A 19,244-nucleotide genomic window follows, 5' to 3' on the forward strand; every position below is an offset into this window, starting at 1 on the left:
GCGGGCTCCCCTCAGGCGGTGACTGCTGTAGCTCGCGGGGCTTGGCGGGTTTCTCCTTCGCTCCGTCGGTCCGGCCGAGCTCCGGTCCCGGGGCGGGGCTTCCCGCCGCCCTGCCCGCACGGGCGGCGGGGAGGGAAGGAGTGAGGGCGCCCCGCTGGGGGGCCCGGCTCCGTAGCGGTTGCTTATTGCCAGGTCTTCCCCTTGAGCCCGTAGCCCTGCGCCTCGGCCTGGCAGCCTTCAGCACGGCTCGCGGCCTTATCGCCCTTCGCCTCCAGAGGACGTTGTAGCGAGGTGGGGCTCCGTCCCTTCTCCCAAGCCAGAAGTGCCAGGACGAGAGGAAACGGCCTCAAGTTGTGCCAGAGGAGGTTTAGATTGGATATTAGAGAAAATTTCTTCATTGAAAGGGTTGTCAAGCACTGGAAGAGGCTGCCCAGGGAGGTGGTTGAGTCACCGCCTCTGGAGGTATTTAAAAGACATGTAGATGTGCTTACAGACATGGTTTAGTGGTGGACTTGGCAGTGCTAGGTTAACGATTGGGCTCAATGATCTCAGAGGTCTTTTCCAACCTAAACGAATCTATGATTCTGTAGCCATATTTTGCCTATCAGAACACTTAACATCTCAACCAGGTCTTTGGTTTGCCTTTTTTTTACAAAATCCTGATGATAGTTGTGCTCCATGATAGCTTGAGATGGGTTATGGCTCCCAGAGCCTTTTCTACACTTGTGCTTCTTCCCTGTCATACATCCCTGCGGCTGGCTCTTCTTGTGTGCAGGTTGCTATACTTACTGGCTCTGAGCGTGATACATTGCTTGTATCCCTTTTTCCTTTTTTTTTTTTTTTCCCTGTAGAATATTTCTGCAGTTCATCAAGAGTGCGTAGGATTACCAGCATGGATGCTCCTGACATGTAGGCTTTCCCAGGTTGATGTCATCTGTTTATCACCTGCATAATAATGACTGAGGGTATTAACTGTATACCAGATCCTGGTCAGACATCATCAGAAACCCTTTTAATACCTCTTTACATCCATTTTAGTAATCAAGGCCATTGTTAATTTTTTTCTTCCAAAGGTATATCTCTGACCAGTTTTGCATCAATCTTTCAGTATTTTCAACAAAACCAGTTTGCCCTTGAGCTTCCCAACTGACACATTAAAGATCTACTAACTCCAAGATAAATGACATCTGCATTTTCTTTGTCCACCAAACTGGCTAACTTGTGATAGAAGGCAATTACACTGACATGACGCTGTTCTTGATGGACACATGTTAGGGGTTGTTGGTCTCATTTTTTCATCATATTAACTTTTTTTTCTGGGGATGGGGGTTAAGTTTACTTGTTTGTGAGTCTTTGGCTGTTCTTCTAAAGAAAGGCACCGTTTTTGCCTTTTCTATTCAATTTCCATAAGCTGATGAAAAGAACTGTTAATAGCTCTAAGATTTCCATACTGTGTGGTAAAGTTAATCAAGCTAAGCAGTCTGAAAACACACAACTTTTGCAGGTCCTCTTAAACTTGTCCTTTGCCTACCAAGAACTAATTTCAGGAAATAACTGGAATAACTGTAGGATCATTTTTGGAAAAGAGTTTATGCAGGGAAAGATAATGTACAGCTGAACTTTTCCCAGGATAATTTTACCTCACCATGAATAGCAAGCCATTCTTGTCACTGCTTTTCCTCTTATCAGTACCATATTCACAGAATAAGTTCTCCTTATTCTCGGCACCTCTTCCTTTCCATTCATCCAGGAACTCATTTTCTTCCTAATGCTTGTGCCATACACTTATACCTGGTTTCTGTTTTCTGGACATTTCTATCCTCCATTTCATTGACAGGAGAAGCTCGAGATTTAGCCAAAGTGATCTCTTACCAGCCTTATTATTAATATTTTAATTTTTATTTTCTGTTGTGCTTATCTGCAGACTTGGAAACCACAGTTTGTTTTCTAGAGCAGAATATTGCTTTGCCACAGTTGATAGATGGGAAGACAGATTAAATTAGTAAGCTGCATTCTGTGGCAGAAATCAGCCCAGCATCATTTTGTTTCCCACTGAACAGCAGTATAGGTCTATGCAGCTGCAGCAACAGAGAATTACTGACAAGAGTTTTATAAGATGTAGCGATCCTCTACCCATAGGCTGTAGAAATACTGGACTGTTTCTACTCCTTGCAGTACTGTTTTATTCCCACTGAGTGTCATCAGGTTCATTGCTAGAAAGTGAAAACTATTCAGACTATCTTGTGTGTGATCATAGAAGGAGAGGGAGAGAAATAAAAGTGGCAATGACCACAAAGAATCTTTAGTGACACAAAGAAAATCGTAACTTGAGCCAGCAATATGTTGAGCATGATGGCAGCATCTGCACTGCAGCTACCACTGTGCCTACAACTCCTGTAGACACACCCAAGTTCTCTAAAATGCCAACATTTATACCGCTATGGTGCTGTCATGTAGTGGATTGGTAATAGCTACCTGAATCTTTAGTCAAGGCCTCAAATACATACCACATCCCCTTTCAGGGGGTCTTCACTGTACCTGAAGCTTTCCAAAGCAGAGATACCTAGCATGGATGCGGATCTCCACAAGCCAGCTTCGCAGCAGTTAGGTGGGAAATGTGTGTTAACTGACAGAGCTAAACTAGAAAGAAGTCATGGTGGGTTTTCTACCTCCAGCACCAGCAGGAAATGAGAATAGCAGTCTCTCTAAGTTTGCTGATAACCAAGGAGAGATTCCTGAGATTTCTGTGCATTCAGGGTAGCGTCTTAGCAGAGCATAGGACAGAGGAGCCCACAAAAGAGAAATCAGATCAAGAGACACAGTCTGTGTAACAGAAGTAGAGTAACAAATAAGAAAACTTAAAATTGGTCATTGATTTTCCAGCTGTCCCAGATATTTCAGGAATAATTTAAAGATAACAGAGGATAAGCACCTCTGAAATAATCCTGTTCATCCTTGAACTAAATATGCTCATGCTGAGAGAACTGTGGCAGTGTGAAAGGGTGGTCTTATTGTGTAGGCTAGGTACACTTGTGTGTGTTACACAATTTTTTGTGTTCTGCTGATTTCAAACTGGAAGAACAGGTACCCCTTTCTTCATTTCTTGGTGCAGACTACTAAAAAGAGATGAGCACACTATGCATATATATGAAATTTAAGGATGAACTGATTAGTGTACTGCTCTGTTGCATGAGCATAAAGCTCAACATGAAAACAAAGCACAAGCCTGTAGTGACTCCCTTGCCCAAAGAATGTTAGCATGACCTTAAAAAAAACCCACTGTAGACACCTGCTGATTACCTACCCAAATTCCACATGTGCCAGAGTACTTTCTGGCAGGATTAGTTGTCCTTTCCAAGAGGAAACTTACAAATTAATACAAATATTTTCTGAATTTGCTTCAGAAAACATTCCAGCTGTTCATGAAGTTGCCATGTTTTTACTTCTGAAACAGCTGTGGAAGTCTAGGATGTACGTGCCTGACAGATGTTCCTGACAGCTGCCTTGCTGCATGTCATAACTGATCCTGGACAGGCAGTTGTTCTTGGTCCATTGTAGACAAAGCTGCAACCACCTCGTAACACGTGTCAGTAACAAAGAGAGAAGTAACAAAGAGAGTTGGTTTCAAAGTGCGTGCATGTCCACATCTTGAATCTCCCCAAAGCATGACATCAGTAACCTGTTACTCCCTAGATCTTACAGAAGCTGTGGATAATGTGAACAAGAGCTGTCATACCTCATTCATGTGTTATGTGTATTTCATATGCCATTATGCTAATTTAGTGTTTGAAAAGAAGGTCTGTGTACCTAGCATGGAAGCATGGCTGGTGAAGTTGCTGCTAAATGTGGGATATATCTGGGATCCTACAGATATTGACCTGGAATTCAAAAATGGTACCTTAGGAAAAAAAAGGACGACTTCTTTAGTCAACAGTATGCCTCAAAACACGTACATCGGTACTCTACTTCCCAAAATTAGGAAACTGAAATACTCCAATTTTGTGGATTATTAGATTAAATTTATTTACCTTTCTTAGAAGATCTCTCAAACTCAAGTCTATGCATGAGAATCAAGTCAGGTGAAAACAGGAATCTTTGCCACACATGAAAATGCACATTCTTATTTTCTGCTCTCATCCTGCTGTGTTTGTAGTGTTTGTAGTCATCTGCCACACAACTATCCATCTTCCAATCCAGTTTTCACTCTGCTCCATACTTTTCTGCCTTATTAGTATTTCCCTATTTTCCAACAGTCCTGTATCCCCTTCAAGCCTCTCTTCTAGTACCTTTTCTTCTCTTTCCTCTCCCTTTAGCACTGTATATTCATCAACCTTGCCTGTCATTCAATGTTACTCCTCACAGTTATTGTACATTCCCAGTATCCCTGATTTTCTTGCTTTCTCCATGCCATCCTCAGCATTTAGTCATGGCTTAGTACACCTCTCAGTCCCTGTCTTTCTCTGAGAACCTGCCTGATCATCCCATCTTTGTCACCATACTCGTGCACGCTTTCAATGAACACTTATATACTTAGGCCTCCCCTTTACCTCTGCATACCTTCCACTGTTACCCTCCTTTTCTACAACCTTTCCCCAGCAGGCCACCTTCTCCTGTCTCCTTTTTTTTTTTTGTCTCATTTGCTAAAAGTGCTTTGAAAAAATTAGCTGAGAAAATTAATCATAGGAAGTTCACACTGCCATTTATCTCCTAACACAACATGACTTTGGTTTGTTTTCCGTATGTGCTGGTTGATGCCAAGCTAGATTGCAAAGTGGAGAAACAGAAGTTTCTTAAGAAGCACTGAGTTTAAGCTGAGCAGTACTGTTGCTTAGGCTTACATCCACCTCAGATCCCTCTTTGCTCACACCAGATTAGATTCTCACAAATGTTGAAGAATATCTTTAAAATTTCTCTCCTCCTACAACCTTTAAAGCAGCAGCCTTGTGTTGATTCCTAGGTGAAGCCTGGGACTGGGGACTGGAGCAGCTTCTAACCAATGCTGCTGGCTCTGTCCAGGAGCTCCCTAGCATATACCCTTAGGTTATGTCCACACAATTGGGCAAAACATGTGCATCACTCTCTTGAGTTACTTGCTGTATGTATTTTGTATCTTTATGGCAGGAGTAAACCTAGTAATGACTTTGTGTATAGCTGAATTCAGGTGCTAGAGGTACCCCATCAAAATGTTATGATCTTGGCTGTAGGGATGTAGCCCTTCTAGAAATGGTCACTAGACTCCGGAGTGCTTGGTTCTTTTCATCTCTGCTAAGGTTTCAGTGTTGTGTTAAGCCTCTTAGCACATCTGGTTCCTTACCAGTATAAATTTTGAACAGAGCTGATTTCTAGAGCGGACTTGAACTCTTACCTACCTTCATTATCTCCCTAGTGCATCATTAGATGTATCACTAGATGCTTAGTTCACAGGACTGAAACAGGTTCCTGCACTCTGTTAATCCAATCAACATTCAAAGAGGTCTTTCCCTGCAGTCATGACTCGCCTTCAGCAGACACATGGGCTGAGGCAATGGCATGCAGGAGTGCTGCAGTGTCACTTTCCTGTAACATTTCCTGGTTGAACTTTTAGCCACTGTATTGACTTGTGGTTCAGCTCCAAGTGCTGAGCAGCCTCACTCTCCTCTCATTACATACATGATTTCTGAGAGTTTATGCTCAATACACCTTCTGTACCTTTCATCTCTACATGGTTCATTGGAGTTAATTGACCAGTCCCACCCTATCCACGTGAGAGTCTGTTCTGAAAGTTTGGTCTTGGTCTGAAGGTTATGGGCTTACTTCACCCAACCTCTCAGGGTTTTTTTTCTGGAAAAATCCCTGTCATTAATAATCACTCCTATCTAGTTTCAAAGTTATTGATGATAATGGTTGGCAATACATTTGTTATATATTCCTGTTACTGTAATTGTTGTATTAGTATTATATGTCACAGTATTACTTAGGAGTTTCAAATGAGGCCAAAGCCCATTGCATTAAACTCCCTATATACACACAGCAAGAGAGACATCCTTGCTTAGTATAACTCACAATCTCTATAAACTAAAAGTTAGGAAAAGCAGTGTCTGGGCAAGGTCATTCCCCAGGTCAGGAGAAAGACAAGGCGACAGAGCAAGACCTTCTCTTCTAGATTATGCTACTTACTCTTTTTATCTCGTTTGTCAAATCCTTGGCAGTCTGATCTCACCCAAGACCTGCTCTAGAAGGGAAGAAAAGGATACAATAAGACCTCATACAATACAAATCACCATGCCTCAAACTACTCCTGTGCAGCAAGTCCTGCTGCATGCACTGACTTTTCTGTTAGATGCACTAGTAGGGCGGAAGCCCAGGTCTTTAAAGTTCATTAGATACCAGTGGATTTTAGGTGTTCCAATACCTTCAAGAATCTGGCCTTCAGGGAGCATAGAATCTGGGATTACTGACTTACTGACTGCCTCAGATTTCAAGCTATTTGTTTAATCAGGTGCATTTATGTATAATATAACACAGTTCATAAAAATGCTCTTTGGTTTGGCTCACATCTATTAAGCTTTCCTGCTTCCTAGGGAAAAGAAGAAAAGCAAAGGACATTTCCGTGCATATTATATGAACATAGAGGCTCCAATCAGCATGTGGTAATTTCAAAAAATATGGTCTCTATATTTGAATTTAACCTGTTAATCTTACGTTTCTGATATTTTTTCCGCTCCTTTGCTTAGTCGCTGCACTCAGAGTGTTATTTAGAGCTAGTTTTATTAAATACTGATACATACATTGTAATGCACTACACATTCAGCAAATGAGATTTCTGATATAGAAGAGCTGTGCTGACATGATACTGCATATTTTCTACCCTATCACATAAACTATAAGTAATCCCTTCTCCGAAACATAATGCAAATGCAGCTGAACCTGAGACTGGACCTGAGACAACAGCTTAAAGACAGTCATTTTTCCTCCTCCATTTGCTTTCATAAAATGGTGTCCTGAAATATTCTGCTTAAGGCTGCAGGACTGAACAAACAGTCTGTTCTGCATGAGAAAGGGGAGCCGTCCTATTTAAGGTGGAGTGCAGAGCAAACGATTTACTTCCACCTCCCCTTTTCCCTCTCAACAGCAAATGATTTATCTTCACTAGAGGCAAGAATTGTCTCTCAGAAACTAACCCTCTGAATTTCTGGCTGAAAGGAGCACAGAACAAAGAGAGGTCATTAAGGAGACAGTTAATATTCCCCTGTATGCCTTTGGCTAGTAAACAATGTTCACCAGAGTTTTAGGTACCGCAAGTTCAGGCCCATCTGTCTCTGGAAGTGTTGTAATGCCCCCTTCTCTCTCTTGTTATCTCCGCAGGCATGGAGGTATAGGCAGTGCTTTTATTATGTGTGGAAACAAGGTGCCTCCCTCCAACGACCTCCAGCTGGAAAGAGAAAATATACTTCTTGTTTGTGACAAGTATACTCAGCAGAGTCAGTGATAGTTGTGCTCACTCACACCATCCTTGGAACCAGCTCAGACCAACACTCAGTCTTGATCCTGCACTGATACCAGTGTCCTGAGGAACAATCAGGGTCCTGCAAGCAGGTCAATGGAGGTGATCTGTCCCCTCTTCAGCAATGGTGAGGCCACATCTGGAGTGCTGCATCCAGTTCTGGGCTTCCCACTACAAGAGATATGGTCTTACTGGAGCGAGTCCAGTGGAGGGCCACAAGTAGGAGTAAGCTAGTGGAACATCTTTCACAGAAGGAGAGGCTGAGAGAAATGGGACTGTTCAGCCTGGAGAAAAGATGGTTGAAGGGAAGCTTCTCAATGTGTACCAATATGTGCTGGGAGGGAATGATGTATAGGGAGCCAGACTCTTCTCAGTGGTAACCACTGACTGGACAAGAGGCAATGGACACAAATTTAAAAGAAAGTAAAAACCATCTGAACACAAGAAAAAACTTTTTTAATAGGAAGGTGGTCAAACACGGGAATGGGCTTTCCAGAGAGGTTTTGGATTCTCCATCTGTGGAGGTGTTCAAAATTTGACTGGGTATTCAAAATTTGACTGTCACCTGGGCAGCCAGCTCTAAGTGACATGGCTTGAGCAGGGGAGTTGGGCCAGATGATCCCAGGAGGTCACTGTCAATGCAAACAATTCTGTGATTGCCAAAACACTGCCATAGGGTTGCTTTAATCTTGAAAACATTTTTTTCCATATCCTTTGTATGTTTCCTCTCAGGACTGTTTCCTGACAAATTCCAGCTGTAGCAAAGGTAATGTTGGTAAAGCCAGGTTGGGGGGACACTGTCAGCTTCTGCAGAGGGGGGATCCATTTTAGAGTTGTGTGTGTGTGTCTGCAAAGTCACTGCCCATTATTCAATAAATTTCAAGGGCAGCATCAGCCTAGTTGGACATATGAGGTTGTATGTGCTCAGAAGCTGTCTAGTGCTGTAGCTACCATCTGACGAACAATTTGTGGACCATACTTCAACTACTAGATTCTGGGAAGGATTAGTTAAGGAGAAAGAAAAGCAACGTTCAACAGGAAACAGACTTCTCATTGTGCCCCTTCATTGTATATTCTCCATGCTCCCTTTTCTGCCCAGTAGCGCAGGCCAGTTTGGGACACTCTAAATTGTCAAGAGCAGCAAGGGGTTACCCGGAGTGTGCTTTGTTTGGCAATACAGACGGCTTTTTTTGTTAACTGACTTGAACCCATTGTCTGTGCACCCCCCTCCCATACCCTCTCTCCTGTCCTCACCACCCTCATCCCCAGCCCAGCTTACCCTCCACAGATCCCCTTACAGTCTTTGGGTTCATGAAGTACAAATTAGCATAATCAGATTAGCTGCATGGGGTTGTTCAGCATGGAGCTGAAAAGGAAGAAAAAGAAAAAGTGGTTCACAAAGAGAAGCCCTGAGGAGGGCAGAAGGGGGTGGTATTGCTGTTGTGCTGTGGTGCTGAAAACTTGCACCTGCATAGCAAGCAGATCCTCTTCTCACTAAGGACTCTTAGATGGTATTAAAGCATAGGAATTAATTGGGGGAAGGGTAAGGAGGCAGAGAAGTGATGACAGGAAAGCTGGGATGGAGAGGAGAGCAGAAATTCTATTAATTGAATTATCTGGACTGGGAATGTATAGTTTGCTGGCAGTGGAAAATATTGTTCGATTCCTATTCATCATGGAGAGGAGATCAGCTTGGTAATCTGGCCTATCAAGATAAGAGTTTTAGAGTCTCTGCAGGAGACTGATAAGAAACATGGTAGGAAAAAGCAAACCGGTTAGAGGCAGGGGGCAGGGGGCGGGGAAGTGGGGTGTTGTTTTTTTTCCTAGGCACCTTCTGTGTTGGCCTGACATCACTAAAAGTAGTAAACAATCTACTTGATTGCCTTAGTGCCTGCCCTAATTTTCCCCTTTCTGCCCTTGCTGGGAGAGGAACCCTCCCAGAGGAGTCAAGACTCAAATCCATAGCCACAGGTTTTAAAAGCAGCTAGGGGCTTTGTATGATTATGTATTCAGGAACATGAGATGAAGTGACTTGAAGGTGCCTGTTTTTAAAAAAATCTTTAGATACCTTCCAAGGCTGCTTCCACACTGCCAGCTCTTCCAGCTGAATTCCCTGACCAGTCACTGTCAGCTTTCTGAGGTATCTTAAAAGCATGAATGGACAGAGATTACAAGAAAAGCACCCCAAAAAGCAGTAATGACAACCCTAAAATGTTTTAAGTTGAGCCCTCAAGATCAAGAATCTTACTGACAGCCTTAGCCCTAGACTTTTTCAGTACTTCACAGAGTCAGGATAAAAGCAAACATAAATGTCAGGATAAGTCAAGCTTTGAGGCAGTATTTATGACAAGCCCCTGGCTAACTTGAACCTCCAGTTTTCAAGAAGAAATACAGTCTTTGGTATGATTTATCTTAAGAGGACACGGCAGAGAACTGCTGAAAGTATTTAACTGATGAAGTTGTGATAAAAAGCAAATAAACTTTTTTTATGCTATTATTTTAACAGCATTTTCATTTCTTTGACTTTAGAAATAAGCAATTAACTTACAACTATGCTTTAAGGGGAATATAAAACATAGTTAGATAATAACATGCTATCAATGTTTTTCTGTATTGGTTGAGCAGCCTATACTCTTGGAAAAAGTTTGAAATTAATAGGAGCCACTATATCAGGGCTTTCAGGATTACCTAACTGGCAGTTTGACTTACTTATTAGATGTAACAGAAACAACATGGTGGTGTTCTGTTTTCTGTTGGTGATATATAGAGAAGTAATATAGAAGAAGTCTATCCCCTACAACAAAAGTAGTGTCTATCCAGGTATGTCAAACATGAAAGAACCATCCTACACACTTTCTCCCACTTTCACTGGCAATTTGTCTTGTATTCATTCTTGTTGTTTTGTTTTTTCCTTAGTCTGAAAGAATAAATTTTATTTTAAAGGCAAAATTAGTTGTTTTCCCTTTGCATGTGACCTTAAGTGAACTTCACCATGGTCTTCAAGGAGTTGATAAGAGTAAGATGGATAAATAGATGATAGCTAGACGGACATACATACATATATATATATATATTTTCTAATATGCTCAGCTATTCAGTTCAAAATCAACAGGTAAAATTACACTGCTGAAGTTACCTGCCATGAATTTTTCTCCAAGCTTCCAGTCTGAGAGCTACAGAACATCCATTTGCATTCCACATGTCTATGCAGAAATGTGGCTTTTGACACTGGGCTGTCCTGTGCTAAACACAGTGGCTGGGCGTGTTCACCTGACAGCAGCTGGCCACTCTTCTGTACCTGAAAATTTAGGGAAAATGTTTCCAGCATAGCTCAGGCGGAAGAGCCACAGCGGGCGACTCTGCTCAGCATTGAGTTATTTCAGTTCCTGTTCGAGTGGTGGGAGTATTTCCCACGCAAGCAGGCTGTGCCAGTACCGAGCACTTTTGGCAAGTCCAACCTGCTGGGCTCACTTGCTCTGTTGGGACCTCTCAGCTGGCAACTGACTTCTGCCATGCTGTCCCATAGAGATGACTGCAGAGCCTCTTAGCAGGGCCAGATACTTCCTTCTGAACCCACAGGCAGTAAAACACTTCAGGTCACAGTCATGTGGCCTGAGCTTCTGTGGTTAGCTAGGTCTAATAGTCTCCACTCAAGGGGCTCTTAGGCATTGTAGACTCTTGAGAGTCTTCAGGTCCTTCCAGTAAGTGTAAAGCTTGCTAAAGCTTGAACTAAATACTGTGGAGTCTTGAGTTGGGGGACTCTATGGGTAATGTTTTGGTTAGCAGTACATCTGTGTATGTAATACTAGGCACAGTAATTCTGCTCTGATTTGAAGGCAGATTTAATACTGGCTGCTCTTAGCCTTTCCCAGCTCCAGGACTGAGCACTGCTATCTTCCAGGGTTTGCCAAATACAGTCACCAAGAGAAGAGCAATGCTAAATGTTGTCTACACTCACGGTTGGATGCAGAACACCTCCCTGGACACTTGCTGGCTGTGGGCCATCATCCTTTAGCTTTCCATTAAGGTTTTAGGCTACCTAGGAAAGAGTCTGTCTTTCAAGGTGTAGAGTAGGCAATTTCAAAGAAAGTGAGGGATCTTTCCTAGGTCTGGGATAGTCAGTGCTGTTTGCTGTGCCCCCAGCCAGCTGTAATGGGACAGAAAGGTGGGTGCATGGGAAACCCCTCCTACCCTCTGCCAGTGAATACCTCTTTGCATCACTTGCCAGGATAGAAGTTGGAGACTTCATCTGAGACCCAATGCAGTCCATGCTTGAGATCCACAGGAGTCTCACTGACCTCTCCCTGCCCTTCATCCTGAGCCACTGCTGTGCTATTTTGTGGCATTGACGCTCAGGAGGGGGGATGTACCCACAGAAAGGTTGGTTGCTCTTTGCTTCTCTTTTGGGTCTCAGTGGCTGGGGGGTCCATTTTCCAAGAGACGCTCCCAAAAGAGGCTTACTGCAGGACCCTCAGTTTTGCACTGCTGGGTTTGCAATCCATGGCAGTGAAACAAACCACGGAGGGATGGGATGCACATTGGTTTGCACACATGGGAAGAGGGTGGGGTGAGAATACAATAGGATGAGATGAACTCTTTTTTGTATAGCGAAGAGCTGGACCAACTCAGAGTGCAATGCAAATGCTACCATTGGCTTACAGACAGGACAATGACAAATTCAACCAGATACATGTATCAGCTGGATACAGGGCAATCTCTGCCTTCTGTGACCCAAATACTTGTTTCAGCTCCTTCCTCCACCCACCTTCTTCCTTCTGATTCTCTGAGCACCTGCTGTATTAAAAATACAATTACACCCCTGAAAAGTGACGGATTTAGACTTTGTCACTTTGTCGATGACCTTTAGATTTAAGGCTGGCTCCCGAGTGACCCCTGCCCCACAGGTCAGTAGTTAAGTCGCCCATTCTCTCCACCTCTTTTCATCACCCAGCCTTCAAAGAACAAAAGTCAGATCTACTTTGCTCACACTACTTTACCCATGGTCACTGCACATCATTCCCTAGCAGCAAAGAAATTTCTGGGAGCCAGTTACATACTGGAGGATAAACTACTAAATGTTTCATGAATCATATGCTTCTGAAACACATCAGTCCTGCAGCTTCTGCTTCTTGCTCGGAGTAAGATGCTGGGATGGATCTTGGTGTCCTAAGACTCTGTTTTGCCATGTACTTTGGCTAACTCAGGAATCCTGTGAGTCTCCCTCTGCTATGCTCATTGTAGTCTCCCTGATTTAGACTCAGTACCACTAACAAGACTGCTGAGTACATGACTCACCACAGTGTCTTCCTCAGCATGGGCAACAGTCCAGAAAAAACAAGGCACCATTGTAGGTCTAGAATTTCACTGTGCAGTATCCAGTGCTAGGTGCAGTGTGTTTGCAACAGCCAGGATTTGAATCCACTGAATCTCACGCCAAAACCCAAACATATGTGAGATATTTTCAGACAGCTCCAAATGACTTGGTATGTCTCCATGCCACAGGTCCCATTAGCTCACAGCACAGCACCATGTTACCATAGCTATTCTGTGCACACTTCAAGAGGAGGCATTGCCACATGCTCCTGAGCATACTAATTTGGCAATACCTGCTGGAAGCAGAGGGTCCTCTCTAAGGTGGCATTGCCTTGCTTAATATAAATACATGTTTTGAACGTCACATTTGCTGATTTCATGGCTTTTATATATAATCTCTTTAGATTATACCTTTCTCAGGCACATATTGTGCAGAAATCCCTCTCTTGGTGTATCACAGAGCAGTGTCAGGGCTGTGATATGTTCAGTTAAGCAGGAAACTAAAACGGGCCCTGTGTCCCAGTAATTTCCTGTCTTTTCCTCACAACTTCTGCATCTGTCGTCCTAGTGGTTCCTCTCCCTCTTCCAGCCTCATATTTAACTGGGCATTAGGTTGTTCCCATCAGGTGTTAGCCAGAAAGAGCAGCTTTACACCCTAAGGTCCCCTCAAATTTGGATAAGTTTTTATACCTGAAATGGACTCCAGTCAGATAGGTTGTGCTTATCTGAACATCTACAAATAATATTAGGCTCAAATCAGATTCCAAATTAACTCTTTAGGGTGAATTCTGCTTTTGAAAATGGAGTTGGTTAAACTCTTTTGAATTGTGAATATTTGGAAGACGAACACAACAGTGTTGTACGATGAAATGTTATTTATCTGTGTTTTTCAAGAGCTGGTCAAAATCTGCTTAGCATGTAGACTGAAATACAATTCAACCAAAATGGTAAGAAATTATAATAAACAAAGGACTCCTGTCATTCTTTATCATCTGATAATGTTTCTAACATCAAGACTCTTGTGTAAGTGCTGAACAGTAGAACAATCCTCTACTGCAAATTACATTGTAATGTTTTTTGTATCCTGTACCAAGTGGTATGCAAATATACAATGAAACTTTAAAGAAATTTTAAAAGACAAAAATTAGTTTCTTAAATAATTTATTCGGAATATATTAGGTGTTAAATAGCATTATATAGCACAAAATGTGATTAGTTACACTGTATTTATTCATGATCATACAGGTTAAGAAAACCACGAAACACGAAGAAGAAACTTGGAAAAAAAAAATCTTTGGTAGATCTAGTGAAATACATGCTGAACATGAGAGTAGGAAGCTCCTAAATGGAAAGGAGAACAAAGAAAGCACTGGTATGAACCAAAGCAACAACAAGAAGGGAAGCTCTTTAGGATAGAAAATATAACAAAGTTGCCACGTTTTCTTTCCCCTCCCCTGGACAATACCTCTGATCACAAGATGGTCTGGCTTGCCTTGGTGACATGCATTTCCTAGTATAGCAAGTGGCTGATAGACCAAATCGCACCGCCACACCTCAGCAATAAGTGCTCTGATTTACTTGGACTAATTTATCCTGCTGTAACTCCCAGCAAGTCAACAGAAAACTAGGAGGAGGACTTGGCTCATTACCTTTGAGGTGCTGTGCTGAAGAGGCTGTGATGCCATTCAGCAGTATTAAAGTGGGCAGAGGCAGGGAGAAAGCAGTACTGATTTCACGAACCATGCAAAAGGCTCTTAGTGTGTTTCCAGTCAGCCACTCTCCAGCGCAGTCATCAGCCCTGACAGCTCAGAGATGCAGGGATAAGCAAACTGAAGATTAACAGTGTTCAGAAACAAAATAAAATCACCATGAACACTTTCAGCTTGCTTTTTTTTTTTTTTTTTTTTTCATCCAAATCAGGTCCACTGGCATGCCTGTATGTTACAGCACCAGCTCTGGCCAGGGTAAGCTGTGTTCCTGTCAGACCTTTGTCTTTGTCAATGGACAGGACCAGCCTGAATCACACTTAGCAGGAGGCAGCCCTGGCTTCTTTGGTGCACCTGATGGTGGGTGAGGCTTTAAAAGGCAGCTCAGCTTTGGGTGCCAAATCCTCTCATGCAGAAGGGCTGTGTATGTTACATGCACAAACCCTACCTCTGCTTCCTGAAGGCGGCTCATTGTCTCGTGAATAACCAGAAACAGCCCAGGGACATGCCTTGGCATATGGGAGCTCCACTTCTTCACCAGTGGTAAATAGTTGTCTTTTCTACACATTGACATGTACCTTGGTCCACATAGAAATCAAAAAGACCTGTGTCAGTGGGAGCAGGATCTGAACGGGAAGCAGTTCTACTTAAACCTGGTGTCATTTTTCCTTTTGCTCTATGCAGCTTTATAACTTGCATGAGCAGTCCAGGCCTTTGATGGCATAGGTTATAACTCAATCAGGAAATTAGATTGATTTGTGGGCAAAAACCCACAATGGTCACCTTCATGAAATGTCTTTTCATCCTGCTTATCATCTCAACACCTACAGCATGGTGATTGGCATTACCTACAGGGAACTGACCCACTGAATGAAATGGAAGATGTTTACACCAATTTCTTTGTCCTTGCTCCAGCAGCCCATTTGGGACAGTGTAGGAGGAACTTCAGCTACAGCAGGCAAAAGCAGAGAGTTTAAAGGCAGTCAGCTGATACAGGCAGCATGCCCCGAGTCTTGTCCGTGGTCTTGGTACCCTGCCTGGGGAAGACATCAATCCATCTTCACACACCCCAGGGTCACAGCACCAGGGTCTTACAGGTGACAGCAAGGATTTGTGCAGCTTGGTTCTGCCTCCCGTGGCGGCAAAAGCAGGGCTGGTTCAGGAACTTGACGCCCAAGATGCATGGCACACAGCCCTGTGCTGAAGGGGTACCACGGTGCACCAGTGATGCATGCCCAGCACCTTCTGCCGGGCCCAGACATGCTCCAGCTGCTTCTGCAGCGCGGAACAAGAGGGGGCACTGCTCACTGGCTTTTCCTTGAAGGTTTTCACAGTGCATCACTGAGGCCTTTCTCCTGGGACTTGCCTCCCAAAACAGGACTTCCCCCATTGCTACAGCTGGAAAGAACAAAAAAGTTTAGCCAACAGCCTCTCTGATGGGATTTTAAGGGAGCTGGAGTGTAACTGACCAGCTTCCTTCACACGTATACTGTCACTGCTACAGAGGAGGTTTAATCTGCCTGTTGAACCCACTGAAACTCATCTATGACTATGTCTTCTTTTATTTTACATTGGCATTTTTGCTTTAACCTAATGTTCACTTTTGTTTAATAGCATTTTTCTCTGACACTAGGGATCCCTCCAGTCTCATGGTGAAAGATGTAGCCAGGTAAAAGGGCTAAGACTTGTATTTTCAAAAAAAAAAAAAAAAAATCAAGCCAGAAATAAGATACACAGGCTCAAGAGTGAGTCCAATTAGCCCCTAGAACCACTGGTGAAGGACTGTGGCAAATACCACATCTCAAAATCTTTCACTATCAAGACCAGATGTCTGCCGCGGTCAAATTTTTTGGTGCAGTCATCGTTCTTGAGGTCAGTAGTGTTTCCTTGAAATAGCATGGGAGAATAATCTCTTTCCCTGCCAGAAACACTGGATGAATTTCTATGGCCTGATTTGTGGAGGAGATCAGGGCAGAAAGCCCTTCTGGCTTGGACTCTGCTGTGACAGCAGTGAGTCCTTCCAAGTTCCCAGGGCCTGCAAGTTCTCTGTCTGGTGTTCCAGATTGTTGGCTGAACAAGGATTTCCTTTCCTATTAAATAAAAATGTATACCAAATAAGCCAGTAATAAATAAAAATAAATAATCAGAATACATACAGGAACAACCCACAGATTCTGCAAAAAGAAGGGGACTACCAGACTAACACCAAGACTGCATGTGTCATTGTCTGCTAGGGAGATGATGTCTCTGACCAACACTCTGCTATATTGCTGCTCATGCCCGGAGAGGAGACACCACAGTTTTCTATCAGTGTCAGCTCCTCCATGCTTTGCAAGCGTGGGGCTTGCTGGAAGAACCCCAGGATGCTGCCTCGTGCTGCCACTGCTGTCTGCTGCAGGCCTGGCTCTCCCAGGACCTTTACAAGGAAGTTGATATATCTCATAGCTAAGCGGAGTGTCTCATTTTTGCTCAGTTTTTTGTCTGGTGGGTGGGTGGGAATGAGTTTCCTCAGCTTGGCAAAGGCGCTGTTGACATTTTGCTGCCTCCATCGCTCCCTGGTGTTGGTGAAGATCTTCCTTGTCATTCTCAAGGTGCTGCAAAGCAAAGGAGATGGTGACTGAATGCTAGATACCCCTGGATTTCATGCAGGCTGCTGCTCTGGGAACCCTGTAACCTCTGGGCCATCAGCAAGTGCTCAAGCACAGTGGTGGTGCTAGGCATTTCTAATTTTTGCCTTCTGTGGCTGATGCCCTTGTCCTGCAAGTCCTGAACAGATTCACCCTAATCCCTAAAGTCATGTCCCCATTCGCAGCCATGATCATAAGCATTGCAGCTGCAACCAGATGCCAGAGTCCAGTAAGGACTTCACAAAGGAGTAAATGGAGTCTAATTTCCTCAGACAACCATTCGGTGCTGCTATGAGCCCAGCTTCTCCATGCTCCTGAGAGTTCCCCTGCAGCAGAATTCCCGATAGCCAATGCATTAGTCATCCCACCAAGCTCTGTGAGGGACACCTGGTCACTTTTTATCGGGGAAGGCAGGGCAGGCCCAGGGCAGAACACATCCATGCTTTCCCAGCCCCAGTTCTCACCTTCTTGGGGGCTGCTCTGAGCTGGCCCAAGCTTGATGACTCATGGCTGGAGCTAAACCAGGTGGACCTTCATCATGGGCCTTCAGTGAGCAGACAGCCAACACTACAGACACATGTGATTATGTTTATTTCAGGAAACTTCTCCAGGGAAGCAACAGTCTGGTTCCCTGCCTAGCCCACACTGACTGCTCACTGCTGGTGGCAGAGGCTTTTCAGTCTGATCCATTCAGGCTTCTGGTTTAGCCTCTGATAGCTGCCAAGACTAAACCACAAGTACTGTGAGTGCAGGCTGCACAGGGAAAATGCAATTCCTACAAAACGTGTAGGCATCCTAGCCAAAATGTCTACGTAGATGGTACCTATCCACCCTGCTTCACAGAGCTGAGCAGCAAAGGGAACCCGGTGCCCAGAGCAGACGTGACAACAGAAGAGCACTGTGCAAGGGGTGCACAGTAGTTCTAAATGCCATTTACCAGCAAGGTTGTCAAAACCTCTTGGGGTTGCCCTAACCCTGCTCCCACCACCACTGGAAAGTCTTCCCTTCTCTCCCACAGCCCTGCAGGAAACACTCACTCCTCCATTTCTGAAACTGCTTTTTATGCCAATGGCACGCAGACAGTTGGAGCAGGGAAAAACTATCCACAGCCAAGAGACTAAAGGACAAATGTTTCCACTTACCCTCTCATGCATGTGAAAACCTCAGCTTTTTATATTCTTGGCAAACCCATCCTTACAGCAGCCACACAGGGGACTGGGGAGCAGGGGGGATAGCACCTTCACCCCCAAAAAGAGGAAACTTTGGGGTGACAGCCCAGCTGTGATCCTGTGTCCGTGTGAAGCAGCCTCATGCCATGCAAGACACTCAGGTTTCACCAAAGTATGTGGTAATGGTCTGGGTGAATAAAGAAAATCCCGCTGTGACTCAGAGGTTAATTGGGGTGCCCTGGCAGGGAGACAAGACATGCATGTCAGACAGGGAAGTTCCCTCCCAGCTCCTTCAAGTCCCAGTCCAGCACTGATTACAAATCACCAGGGAAACAGAGTTACAGCATCGTAAATTATGTCAGAGCCATGTTCAGAGACCTCGGTCAGAGATGCAGCTAATACAGATGTGCCCATGTATACTATATATGGGTTCGCTTATGGCACCCATACCTCACAGGCTCCTCTCAGCCACCGCCTTTACAGGTCTAACACATTTCTGTTTTGGTAGAAGTCTGACATTACTGTCAGGCTCAGTTGTCTACTCTGCCTTTAGGGGATAAGAAAATCGTCTCATCAAAATGTCCTTGCTTCATGAGAGGCTCATTTAAAAAACTAACCCTCATATTTCAGGTTGCTGAGAGTTTTCCATATTTTTTGTAGACTTACATTGAGGACCCATTGCTTGATCTGAATGGGGAAAGTATTTATTTTTATTATCATTATTATTATTCTCCTACTCCATGTATTACTTTTGGTTTGTGCTATGGGAACAAATCAACTTGGTACATTACGCCTACATGAAACAGCTGGCATGTACCTTTTTGGCAAGAATGCTGCCACATCAGTGATAACAGATTTTAAACACTGCCTTCCAGTACTCCTCTGTACTGTGGTGTGTTCACTCCCCAAGGCAAAACTTTTGCCTTTAGAGTTTTATTCTTCCAAG

The 19,244-nt window shown here is 43.9% G+C and overlaps 1 protein-coding gene and 1 long non-coding RNA gene across 2 annotated transcripts; one reads left to right on the forward strand and one right to left on the reverse strand.

Annotated features, from left to right (window-relative positions):
* Nucleotides 1–25: 25 nt before the first annotated feature.
* LOC135310666 (uncharacterized) lies at nt 26–9,980 on the forward strand. The gene is made up of 2 exons (XR_010370775.1): nt 26–462; nt 7,345–9,980. It is a non-coding gene; the product is annotated as an uncharacterized LOC135310666 (long non-coding RNA).
* A 4,703-nt stretch (nt 9,981–14,683) lies between these two features.
* TAL2 (TAL bHLH transcription factor 2) lies at nt 14,684–17,092 on the reverse strand. The gene has a single exon (XM_064438007.1). It carries the CDS (start codon nt 17,084–17,086, stop codon nt 16,733–16,735), a length of 354 nt encoding a protein of 117 aa, XP_064294077.1. The 5' UTR covers nt 17,087–17,092; the 3' UTR covers nt 14,684–16,732.
* Between the last annotated feature and the right edge of the window lie 2,152 nt (nt 17,093–19,244).

This window comes from Phalacrocorax carbo, chromosome Z, assembly GCF_963921805.1.
Source record: "Phalacrocorax carbo chromosome Z, bPhaCar2.1, whole genome shotgun sequence".
Lineage (NCBI taxonomy): Eukaryota > Metazoa > Chordata > Aves > Suliformes > Phalacrocoracidae > Phalacrocorax > Phalacrocorax carbo.

Coding starts and splice junctions, on each gene's coding strand:
- TAL2 (XM_064438007.1), bottom strand. CDS start 17,086: ATGACAAGGAAGATCTTCACCAACACCAGGGAGCGATGGAGGCAGCAA.